Source organism: Portunus trituberculatus, chromosome 17 (genome assembly GCF_017591435.1).
Source record: "Portunus trituberculatus isolate SZX2019 chromosome 17, ASM1759143v1, whole genome shotgun sequence".
Taxonomy (NCBI): Eukaryota; Metazoa; Arthropoda; class Malacostraca; order Decapoda; family Portunidae; genus Portunus; species Portunus trituberculatus.
The window spans coordinates 23287875-23301481 of NC_059271.1; the positions used below are offsets into that span (position 1 = coordinate 23287875).

The 13607-nt window shown below is 35.5% G+C and overlaps 1 protein-coding gene across 1 annotated transcript; it reads left to right on the forward strand.

Annotated features, from left to right (window-relative positions):
- Positions 1-5582: 5582 nt before the first annotated feature.
- On the forward strand, positions 5583-11653 carry LOC123505220 (signal recognition particle 14 kDa protein-like). The gene is made up of 4 exons (XM_045256401.1): positions 5583-5735; positions 6958-7030; positions 8988-9127; positions 9582-11653. Exons 1-4 carry the CDS (start codon positions 5706-5708, stop codon positions 9699-9701), a joined length of 363 nt encoding a protein of 120 aa, XP_045112336.1. The 5' UTR covers positions 5583-5705; the 3' UTR covers positions 9702-11653.
- Positions 11654-13607: the final 1954 nt, after the last annotated feature.

Here is a 13607-nt window from a genome sequence, read left to right on the forward strand (position 1 = left end):
CAAAACATACGCCATCTTGTGAAAACCAACAGTTTATTGAAACACCTGTTGGACTGAGGAGATTGACTGAGGATATTATGGACAAGGACTTTTCTGGATTTAGGGACAAAAGAGGCAATATGAGGAGGTTGATCAAGGTGAAAAGAGAGTTTAGGTATACATGAAGGATGTGATGTCGAGTTTAATGGACAAGCGGACAGACTGATAACAGAAAACAAAGAACTGAGACTGAGATTAGTCATATGTGAGAAGGTTAGTGTAATCAATCAGGGATTAAAGGAGGAGATACAGGAAATAAAGAAACAAAGATGTGAGACTAAAGAAGTGGTACCTATGGATGAAGGAGAAAGTCATGGAGGAGGCAAGAAATTAAGAGTGACCTATACTAATATAGATGGGTTGTTATCTATTGTGTTAGAGATCAGGGATTATTTAAAAGAAAAAAAGTTGGAAGTAATGTGCATTGCTGAAACAAAACTAAGAGCCGAGATGCATGTTAACTTTAAAGAAGAGGGATATAATAGCTGGAGAAGAGACAGGAAGGGTAAAGGTAAAGGAGTGCTAATAATGGTTAGTGATAATATATGTGTGGAGGATGTGCTCATATAAAATCTCGACTAATATAAGAGTGGCATTTCAATATATCGACAAAGACATGATGAAAAAAATCATCCCAAGCATGATACATCCAAGGCTGAAATATGCAGCAATGGTGTGGTCTCCAAGCTCTAAAAAGATATAAGAAAATTGGAAAGGATACAGAAGGCTGCTACAAAGATGGTGCTGGAATTAAAGGACCTAACATGTGAAGAACAACTGAAGGAAGTAGGACTGCCAACCTTACAAGATAGAAGAGAATGTGGGGACCTAATAACAATGTACAATATAGTCAATGGCACTGAAAAGATAGACAAAGAAGACCTGGTGCTGTTGACAGAAGATGGAAGGACAAGAGGGCATGAAAAGAAGATCAGGATGAGGCAGTGTGTGAAGGATATTGGAAAGTATGTACAGTTTTCCACACAGAACAGTAGATGAGTGGAATGCATTGATAATGAAGTTGTTATAACACATAATGTGCATAACTTTAAGGAAAAGTTAGATAAATGGAGACATGGAGACAGGACACTATGAGCCCCACTCGAACCCTGTACAATACGTATTGACTAGGTAAATACACACACACACACACACACACACACACACACACACACACACACACACACACACACACACACACACACACACATCTCCAGTAAACAAAACCAGCAACCACTGCAATTGCTTAGAAATGTGAAGTAGAGCAGTAGGGTTGTGTATAAGTGCAGGGTCCTGTCTCCATACTGTAAGGGAAGAATTTTAAAAAAGTAAATAGTATGCATAAAAGATGCGGCCATGGCTTTCACTTTGAGCAATATAAAAGAAACGCATAGAATGCCTTTCAAAAGATTTAGTGAAGATGAACAAAGAACTGCAAGTAAAAATGCAAATCAGGAAAAGTAGCCTCAATGATTTAATAGAAAGAGTGATAAACTTAGAAAAGAGGTAACGTGATTTAGGTGCTTTCAAACGGTATTCACCAAAGAAAACAAGTTTGAAGGGACATAAACAGGTCACAAGGACAAGGAAATGAGGAAGATCCATGTAGACATTGGGGAAATCACAAAGATTATGAAAACCTTGGATATGAATAAGGCTCAAGGACCAGATGGGGTGTCAGATTGGATATTGAGAGAATGTCATGACCGGCTGGTAGAGATATTATATAATATCATAGTATGTTCTTTTTAGGAAGGAAAAGTCCCTTTACACTGGAAAGGGGCAAACATTGTACCATTTTTAGGGAAGTAACAAAGAAGAACCATTGAACTACAGACCAGAGTCCCTAACAAGCATTGTTACAAAAATAGTAGAAAAAATGGATAAAGATAGATGGATGCAACAGCTAGAAGAGTCACATACATTATTAACTGGATGACAATTTGGTTTCAGAAGTAGAAGATCTTGCATCACAAACTTAATGAGTTTCTACAGTATGGTAGAGCAACAGATATAATTCAGGAGATGGATGAACAGGTACACTGTGTCTACTTGGATCTCAAAAAAAAAAAAAAAAAAAAAAAAAGCTTTTGATAAAGTACCACATTAAATATTGCTATGGAAAATTAAAAACATAGGTGGTTTACAAGGAAAAGTACTGGATAGGATAACAGACTTTTAAAAAACAGAGAAATGAAAACAGTGATAAAAGGTAAAGAATCAAAATGGTATAGAGTTATAAGTGGAGTTCCACACGGAACAATTCTACCCCCTGTAATATTCATAGTGTATATCAATGATATGGTTGATGAGATGGACAGTTATATAAGCTTATTTGCAAATGATGCAGAGTTACTGAAATGAGTGGAAAATGACATGTGAAATTCTACAAAAAGATTTGAATACGATACATACGTGAAACAAGAAATGGGAAATGCAAAGCGATGGAACTAGGGAAAAGCATAAGAAGACAAGAGATCATACACTATGGGAGGGGTAAAAATTCAGAAAACAAAAGAGAAGAAACACCTGGGTATTACGATAAATGACAATTTATCACCAGAAAAACATGTAACAAACAAATATAGTTGGGGAAGCATATGAGTTACTAAGAAAAATTAAATGGGCATTTACCTTTATAGATGAAGAGATACTGAAAAATCTAACAGAATACAAGATTTGACCTAAACTAGAATATGTTGCCATTATATGGTCATCATATAATAAGAAAGATATAAGGAAGATAGAAATGATTCAAAGAGCTGCACCCAAATTGGTTCCAAATTTGAGAGACCTAATGTATGAGGACATATTTAAGATATTAAATATTCCAACATTGAAACAGAGGAGGAAAAGAGGAGTCCTAATTCTTATATATAGGGCATGGAAGGGGATGGACACGGCTGACAAAGAAGATCTACCTATATGTTTGGGACTCAAGAAATACTAGGGGACATGGCATGAAATTGAAAAAGACTGCAAGTAAAAAAGACATTATTAAATTCAGTTTTCCAAACAGAAGCATAGAAATATGGAACAATTTGTATGAAACAGTGGTTCAAGCAAGAAATATTCATGACTTTAAGGCTAAACTGGATGACTATAGGTATGGACACAGGACAGTACAAGCATAGCTCTTTTCCTGTAAAACACAACTACATAGGTAAATACACACACACACATGGCCACATGGCAATATCCTCCTACTACTCTATTTGTTATCCATTTTTCTTTCTATCCCTCCTGTTTTATTTCCATTTTCTCTATTTATTATCCATTTCTTTCTATCTCCTGTTTTAATCCCATTTCCTCCACTTATTTTCTTTTCTTTCTCTTTACCATGTTGACCAATACCGTGACTTCATATATGTGACATGAAGTCAGCTGGGTGAAGGACAAGTAATATACATAGTGAAGGAGCTGCAAAGGGGGATCTGGGAATCAAGGAGAGTGGGTGGGACTTGTACATTGAGAATGCCAAAATAGGCATGGCTTTGCAATGTCAGGGATGTTGTTTACTGAAGCAATACGAGCACACTACCTCTAAATCTTGGTTAATCTTTATTAACAATCCTTATCAGTAGTGCATGACACAACTGCATATTGAGGTAGTATATTCACTGTACTTATGTTTATTAAGTTCTTCATCATCCGCTAGGCTATCAAAGATTCATATTGATTCTTTTGAAATTCAACACAGCATGCTAGAAAGAGTTAGACTAGGTTTAGATTAGGGTAGATTAGTTTTTAAGGTTAGGTTAGCTAAAATAAAATTTGTTTAAGTTAAGTTGGCTGTACATAACAAAAAGAACAAATTTCATATTTCCTAAAAATACTAAGGAGAAACTCACATTTGGCAAAAGAAGAATCTCACTTGTAAATCTTTCCCTCAATGATCAGTGCTTCACATAACGATTTCACAATTATGTCCATGAAAACGTTTATTGTGACAGTGATAACCTCCGTCTCACGATATCAAGTAGCAATGGTGCTGAAAACAATCTTGCAAATTTTCTATAATAGTGTCGATGTCACGCGTATTTTGGCCAGTTACCTTTTGGATATCTTATGAACAAAATACACTGAGGTGATGGCAAGCCGTAGATGAAGCACACTACACTTGCCATACACTGCATGCTTTAAGTGCCAATAGCAATCTAGTACACAGAGGAAGACCTAAGAAAGGCAGACTAGATTGAGAGAGAGAGAAAAAAAAAAGACAAATAACAAGCCAAAGAATGGCACAAAAATGGAACAAGTGGGAATGACTCATTAAAAAAACAGCAATCCCCAGTAAAGGGAAGGTAATGAGTGCCGTACCTGATTAGTTTGGAAGACATAACCCCGACAATCCATGAAGTGTTGTTGACTTGTGCCGCGCCGCTAAGGCCACCACGACTATCCTCAAACTGCGCAGGCATCGGGGTACCAAAACTCAAATATTATAAAAAGAATCAACCAATAAGTGACACTTAGTTGAAATAGAAGGAAAAAATAAAGAAATAACTAAATGATACAAACTTAGTCAAATAAAACCACCAAGTTGAAGACGACAGAGAAAAAAAAACTAATTTGTTATCAAAACCGCTGACCACATTCAGAAAATATGGTATTACATAGATATACTGGGTAGCATTTACTCTCTTTCTTTTCAGGAGATATGACTGTGAAAAAGTAGATTTGGGAGAAAGATCAGTCATGTAGTACAACATGGGCCAAGATCACTACTCTCACCACAGAGAGAGGTGAAGTGGGTGGGACTGAATATATGGGAGAATGGGATGGAATGAAAGAGTACCCTGGAATGGTACAAGGAAAAGGAAGCCCCGATATATGAAAGGTGGTATGATGGCAGCCTGGGTGGTGACCTTCTCTTCCGAGCTAGGGCACAATGTATGGATGTGAATGCAAGGAACTACAGGTGGTCTGAGTCCCACAGCATGGTATGTCAGATGTGTGACATGGGGGAGGACGATACGGTGGAGCATGTCATGCTGGCATGTGAGTAGTATGAAAGAGACAGGCATGAGATGATGCAAGTGATCTTGAGTGAATTAGGGCATAATAGGAATGAAAGAGTGGAGAAAGACAGGAAGGGAATGGATGGTGTTGCTGCTGGACCTGTGTAGAGACGAGTGAAAGGATGATGGAGGCTGTGATTGATTGATTGATTGATACATTTATTGTTGAATTAATAAATAATTACAACAAAGGAGGAGGATGGGGCTTGCCACCCACCCTCTGGGCAAAGACTTAAGGTTAAAGTATCACAAAAATAACTCTGGACAGTATACACAACAAGAATACAAGTATTTCAATAAATAAATACACATATTGCACACCTTATTGTCTATAAACATCCTACAGTGTTGGGGCAAACTGAGGATATTCCCTGAGTATATCCCTGAGGGTGGCAGAGTCTAGTAGATGGTCAATGAGGCTGTACCTGGAAAGAATGTGGCGAGCGAGGTGTAGGGATCATTAACGAAGAGAAATGCTACTTTTTTTTTTTTTTTTTTTGTCCTCTATAGGAGCAGCCGATCCAAAGGCCTGGCTCTGGAGCGATCCCGAGCCACCTGTAGCAGCAAGATCAAGATCAAGCCCCGTCTGCTGCTGAACCTGTTGGAAGTGTTGCCGATCTGCCGTGTGCGGTCCATTGAGGCAGGATGACAGCCGTGCACCTCAGCAATGAAGTGGTGGGTGTTAGGGCACACGAGTATGCTTCCTCATTCACATATGGAGCAGGAAATCCAACTTTAAGCTTTCTTTGTACAATTTCCCAGACATGTTTGACCCACACGGTGCTTTTCCACAGCCTGGCATCCTGTCGTACAGTTTTGTGGCAGCTTTCATCTCCTGTTCACTTACACATCTTATTGAGGAATAGAATGCATTATGTGTAATTTCAGAGTCACATGTTTGTTCGACTTGGACTTCAATGTTGTATGGCTATTTCCAACATAAGGTCGAAATTATTTGACAGGTCCTCATATTGCTATTGTAATCTGATGGAATTTAACAGGTTATTATGAAAATTTAATGTAAATTTGTATTTTATATGAAACAATTACGGTAAATAGGGAGAGTTTTCTCTAGTAATACAAAGAAGAGGATGAACTTTAATTTACAACACAACAAGTTTTGGGGTGGATGAGCAGGCAGATAGGTAAGTATTATCAAACGCTAATCATAGATCAGAGTAAAAGTAGCTTTAAGAGGTTTACATATCCTTGTTAGCTGAGGTTAAGGAAAGCATTAGGTTAATTCTAGTAAAATTATTTTCTTAAAACTTGGAAATGTGTGATGTATACACAAGAGATTTGGAACAGTGAAATGAAAAACATTTCATCTTTAGCTCCTCACTTCTAATATCTATTTTCAGCCTCTCTCTTTGCTGTATTGTTGCATCTCTTGTATCATTTATCACTATTCTCAGGCAAACTGCATTTATCACCACCTCGGTGCCGTGCTGCATAAGACTTTCTATTCTCAATCCTATTCTATCCACTTCTTTAATGCAAGAACTAATCAGTATTCTCATTCTTTTATCTTTGGTAAACCTGAACTCCATGTCTTCTATGTATTTCCCTGTTTCTATGACTAATACTCCAAGAAATAAGTTTAAAAACTTATCAAATTGTGGATAATTCATTTGACTTTAGGGACTGGCACCTCAGCTTTTTTTTCTTCCTTTTTTATTGCCCATGGCTAAACTCCATATTACATGAAAAAAAGAGGATACATGTTCAAATGTAATTAATATATTGTTTCAATCTGATATGCAATTAGGCCTTAGTTTTAACTTAATTTAATGAATAACTTGTATTATTGCATATTATCTTATTTATTTATTATCTCTGACAAAAACCAGAGCAGAAAACCTTTAAAGATTATTTTTAACAGCATTAATATTTTCAGTTCATGTCTGAGCTGACACTGATGTTTCACAATGCTCGGACAAGTGGAGAAGTGGTAACAACTATAAAGAGATGTAAGTACATGATCTTGAAGTGTCTGCCATGATCAAGAATCAGTCCTATTCCTAGTAGCTACTCATCCAAAATCTTTTAACATGGTATTTTTTTTTACTTATTGTTTCATTGAATAATAATTTTTATTGAAATATTTTTATTGTACATTACAGACATGGACATGATTATGAAAGATTATTAGGATTTGATTTTGACTATGGTCTGGAATACTTTTTTTGATTGTGATTAAATCATGATTACTTGTTTTTTTCATTTTTTATTATGATTTGATTATGATTAATTGAGTTTTGCAGTTTTTTTTTTATTATGATTGTTTCTTTCTTTTTGTGCATGAATGATTAGATTATGATTATAATCACATTTCGCTAATTATTTGTAAAAAAGCAGTGATTAAGTATGGTACAATGCCTAAAAGATAGGAAGCAAATTTTATCCATTAGTTACATTTTTACATATGAGGACAGTAATATATATAACTTTTTAAATCACATATTAACTAATGATGGAGTACAAAAAGAGTGCTAGGAGAGAAGCACCACGCCGTGGCGACCACAGAGTGGCTCGTGTGCTCCCGGCCTAAGGGTTAAGGGAACTGGCATTTCAAGTGGGTCTTTTTTTTTTTTTTTACACTATTATTTTTTATTGTTGTCCTTGGCTAGTTTTCCTTATTGCAAAAAAAAAAAAAAAAAAAATATATATATATATATATATATATATATATATATATATATATATATATATATATATATATATACACAGGTAACTCTCGATTTACGCGTGTTTGATTTACATGTTTTTGTTATAACACAACTGAAAAAATATGATTAATTTAATTTGCGCGATTGGTTTGCTTATACGCGATTTGGCCCAACCGCATTTTCAAACTGAGTGCCAGATGCAATTTCAAACTGCGCGCCAGAGAGTTCCACAGCTGGTTGATAGGTGGGAGCTCCAGGACCGGATCCAAGAAGCAGGTTGTTGTCTATGTTGGTACAGGCAACCTTCATAGCAACCTCCTGCTCACATACCAACCTTCGTAAAATAGCATCCACAAAGATTCGTTGCTGTTGGTGGGTGGAGGTTGGTAGCCCACCTAAAAGTGCTCATTGGCTGCTAGGAGCTGGATCCAAGAAACTTGAAGAACGTCAGAGCAACCTCCTGCCGCGAAATGGCATCCATTAATGCTTGGAGGGACGGTAACGAGGTTGCTATCATGCTGCTCTCAGGTTGCTGGGAACACCACCTCTTGAGGTGGTGTAACTGTCTTATATATGCATTTATGTTCACAAAACAACATTTCTATTAGCTTTTTACAAACCTTGCCTCCAAGATAGGATTGTTTTGTAATGCATAAAGTGAAATCTTACAATGGAATACCAAAAAATAAAGCAGAGATGAGATTGGCCACAGACAAGGCGGAGATTCGCGGCGACTCAGCCGCTTCTTCTTCTTCTTGTGACCCTTTTAGCTTGCATGTTGCTTTCACCACAATATTTATATTTCCACTTCTCTATTGCTTGCTATAATGAATATCATATCTTAGTATTCATATACGCTCATGCAATGAATTACTATTGAAATACCACAGTATTTCATTAATAATTCACTATCACTTGACTTGAAAGTAAAGTTTTTCATAGAAATAACAAATAAATAATCATAATAATCACATTTTAATCATTAATTATTATAAAAAAAAATTATGATTTGATTTTGATTATCACTGCAGAGTAAATTTTGATTATGATTACAAAAACGTTTTGTTTTTTGATTATGATTTGATTATAATTATGTAGTCACAGCCATGGATTATGATTTTTTGAATAGTAATCATAATCATGCCCATGTCTGGTGTACATATCTGATTAATTGTTGTCCAGGTCAGTCTAATAAAATGTGTATTTTCAAACTTTTGTGTTCTCTTATATTAGACATTAATACAGAATTTTGTCCCAGATGATGGGCGAACTCGTCCTCATCCCAAGCCAAGAAGGTTGAAGAATGGAAAGATGTCAAAGGTTACTCCTCTTCCTGAGCCTGATGAGTACAGCTGTTTAGTGCGAGCCAAGTCAAAAAAGAAGAAAATAAGTACAGTGGTAAGCAATACCTTCAAGTGCTGTGTCACTAACCATCACTGCCTGTGATACTCTGAAAGAGTGACATTGATTTCATTGTGTTTACCGGATGGCAGATACCTTGCTCTACAAACAACTATTTAGACTTTGATAACTTGCCAGAAGTCTTTTTGACTTGATAATTACAAATTTTTACGAATTCAAAACCATTATAAGAAATGAGCTGAAAGGATCTTGTGATGTTAGTTAATTTCTTGTTCATCACAACAGAGTAAATACTGTACACTGTGAGCATATAATATTGGAGTACAAGTTGTGTGACTATGAGCATGAATGTATTTTACCATTTTTATTTATTGCTGTTTCATAAACAATCCTTTTCTTTCCATCAGTATCCTTAATGTAGGCTTTGGTACGATGTACCAGTCATGTTATTGGAAAATGCCATCTAATTATAGATTATATTGTATTGCAGATTTCTGCAGCAGATGCAATGAAGTTCCAGCTCCAATTTGCTCAGTTCCTTCGCTCCAATATGGATGGACTTAAAAAGGAGAAGAAAACAAAGAAAAAAGTTAAAAAGGCAACTCAGTAGTCTTATGTGATTATAGTTAAGATTGTGTGGAAGGTGACAACTCATCAGGCTGGTGATGGCACTATATAGGCTTGGGTTTGTCAGCATCGCATCATGTGTCAAGCTTGTGGGACATTCTGGTTATAAGGCATTTCAGGAGAATGTTTGTGGATCATGAAACATAAATAGATAAACCATCTCTGCGTAAAACAGTGGCTAAACATTGGGTATTTATAACAGAACATATAATTTTGAAGTGAACATTCATAATACCAAGTGTATTATTAATGTTCACATCAGAATGATGTGCTCTGTTCTGGTCTTACTCATCTATTCAGATAACCTGTTGGAGATAATTTTTACGTTATTTTCAAATCTGTAATATATCTGAAGAATTTCATATCTATGATGTGAGAAATATGGGTTTATGGTATTTTTCAAACAACAGCAACAATGATAATACATTTGCAAAGATCTTGCTTCATGGTTTCCAGATTATTTCTATGATAATTGTACATACATACATACAGCAAAGCTGTCTTCTCCAAAAAGGCAAGGAGCTTAGACAAGGCACACAGCTTTCATATTCCCCACTCACAACACTTTTAGCCCCTTAGCTCCTGAAGAAGACAAAGTACTTCTACATTCATTGTAATGCAAGGGAAATGTAAGAAAAGAGAATCCTGTCATGTTGTGTTTGCAAAATGTAACTCATTCTTGAATGATTGTTTAAAAAAAGCATGTACATTTTGTTTTAAAGATTATTTGATAAAATACAAAGGATTGTGCATTTATTTTATAGATTATCTGGTGAAATACAAAAGGCTTGTACACTTATTTTAAAGATTTTCTGATGAAATATATTTTTACATTGATTTGCTATAGGACTTAAAAAATTACCAATTTACTAGTACATAATTTGAATGCTACAATGTTATTATAATGAACCAAATTTTTTGCTGTAAATAGGAAGTGAAGAACCTTAATTATCTTAAAAAAAATGTGTATGCACTTGAAAGATTTCAGTTATGAGCATCATAAATTTCCAGTTTAATATAATCATATGTTGGTATATTTTTATGGCTAATTTTCATAAAGAATTTTTTTGTTTTGTTTTGTTTAAAAACAATTAATATTTTGAAATAAAAATGGAACCAACTTAATGTCATGAGGCATGCTTTGTTTGGTTTCATTGTTTATCTGCATTCTTTTAGGGATGAACCTTTCCTCACTTCATACACTATGGAATATATAAATGCTAATAAAGGACTTATTATATAAGATATGATGCAAAGTTTTCAGAATTTTTTTTTTTTTCACATTTACTTGTCAGATTAAATATTTGAAGACATATATAATATATTAAGTATATTTGATTCATATGTTTGCCTTACCAAATCTAAATATATTTGATTGATATGTTTGCCTTACATTTTTTTTCTCATTTAAATTTTTTTTTTTTTTTTTTTGTTAAAGTATACAGTTTTGGTTATTTGTCATTGAAAAAATTAACAATCAAGCTGAAGATACTGCATGGTCACAGTGAGATTTGTGGTTCTCATATACATAAAAATGTAACCAAAAAAATCAGCTATTATTATCAAACAAAATATGCCACAACTTCAAAGGAAATAATATTTGTGGCACAATTTTCATTACTCAAGGGATGCCATCGTTTGATCATCAATTCATCTGATTTAACAAGTACCATATATTCATGTCTGCATAGGCTCGGGTTGTTCTACTTAAGTTTAAAGTAGGTTGTTGAACTGCTATAAAAGTTTCCTGGATTGTGTATGAAGCCCATTCAGGTTGCAGTTTTCACACCACTTGCCTCAGGACTACAGACATTTTTGATGCAGATGCAATTCTGGAATGGCTGTAAAAGGTTTCCCCTGCCCTGGGTGCCATCCTTGGAATGTCTTGTTTTTCATGTTTGGTTGTCAGTATTCTTAATAAATCACCAAAAGACATTATATATTTTTTTTGCTAATTTATCCTTACAATCATTCTATAAGATATCTTTTACTTACTTATACACATCTTTGACACCCTTTTTCTAAGATCACTCCTCTTACCTTCCTTGAATGTTTACAAGGAATTTCTAATAACACTTATCCAACTCTCTCCCTATATATGTGGAAGGTGTGTAATGGACTTTTAGGTTTCTCCCTTTTATCTTTCAATACCTAAAAAGATATTGCAACAGATATACAAAATATCTCCAGGAAAATGGGATCCTGAACATGAAACCTCTAAATTCTTGCAATGGATGTGAAAAGAAATTCATCCTAACCCAAGTAAATCACTGCTGACATAATTTGTCAAGGTGTGTGCAGTGAACAACAAACCTAATGGCTAGTATTACTTTCCCTTAGAAGGCTAGAATATGACCACACTCTTTTTTCATCTACTGCTCACTACACAGGTTAGTGTGACAATAGATATCAATGAAAGTGAAAACGTCAGAATATATAGAAAATACAAATTGTATGATCTTTCATATGTAAATTACGAATGATGCCCTGTAGACTCATCAGTATAAATCAAAAGCAGGAATAACTTATATTGCAGTCATTATGAAGCAGTAGTATGATTAAAGAATCAAGAGATTCACCTGCTAAAGTACAGCACGAACTCCATAAACTGGCACTCTAAGAGCCAAAATTCCACATAAGTGGACAATGCAAGAAAACATTAAATTAAAAATAATGTAGAAGGAAATTTCAGAAAAAATGGTAAATAGATAAAAATATAATATACGAGTATATATATATATATATATATATATATATATATATATATATATATATATATATATATATATATATATATATATATAGATAGATAGATAGATAGATAGATAGATAGATAGATCCGCGTCATCCAATTGGATGTTGAATGTTGGCAGAGTGTTTAGTCTTGAAGTTACTGGACGAGAGGCCATAGTGTGGAAATGGTGGTGTATATTATCTACCTTTGCCTTATAGAAACAGATTCCTTTAGTAGCCTTAACTGTGCAGACCTTTCTCTATATTCCACGTGGGGCAGTGGTGTGAGAAGTGGAGCGTGCACCTTCGCGGCTACGACACTTTTCTAACAAAGACAGACGCGTAATGTTCCACCTTATGATGCTCTCAACGCCCTTCCACACTCAGACTTTTTCACCAGGAAATAACCTGAGTGCTGCGTCGGAAATGAGCGGTGCGCTTCCAGACTCGGCGTACAAGCAGGAGATTCCCCAGCGCTTCTCAGTACTTAGCTGTAAGCAAGGTTGCCAGACTGCTTTTGCTAATCATATAAGATCAGATGAAGAAAATGTACCAAATCTTGAAAAAAAAAAAAAAAAAAACGTACCAACATCTGAAATATACCTAATTATAAGGAACGATTATTTTCTTACCTTTGATTAAAGCTATAAATCCTCTTCCTCCCGTATGTCTTACACACACACACACACACACACACACACACAACATTTGCACACCGCGTAGTGTAGCCTACGTAGTAGTTAGCACGCTCAGCTCACAAACGAGAGGGTCCAGGTTCCAGTCCCGGGAAGTGGCGAGGCAAATGGGCAAGCCTCCTAAGTAATGACAAAGAACATATCAGTCATTGTCGTGGTGCAAGATTCAAGTGAAATTCAAAGCGAGACGAAAGACAGAAAAATCTTCAACACCCAGACAGAGAAACCACGCTGGGGATTGGTGTGGAGCAACGGCACACTCTGCAAAACTTGTGAAGAGCCGAGATACACCACGCAAAGATTAACGAATTTATAGGTATGAAATCATGAATGCTTACACTGGATTAGCTAACAAGAGAGTGAGTGAGAGAGAGAGAGAGAGAGAGAGAGAGAGAGAGAGAGCACGGGAGAAGAGGGAGAGAGTAGGAGGGTGTGTGAGTGAGTGTGTGTCAGTGAGAGGG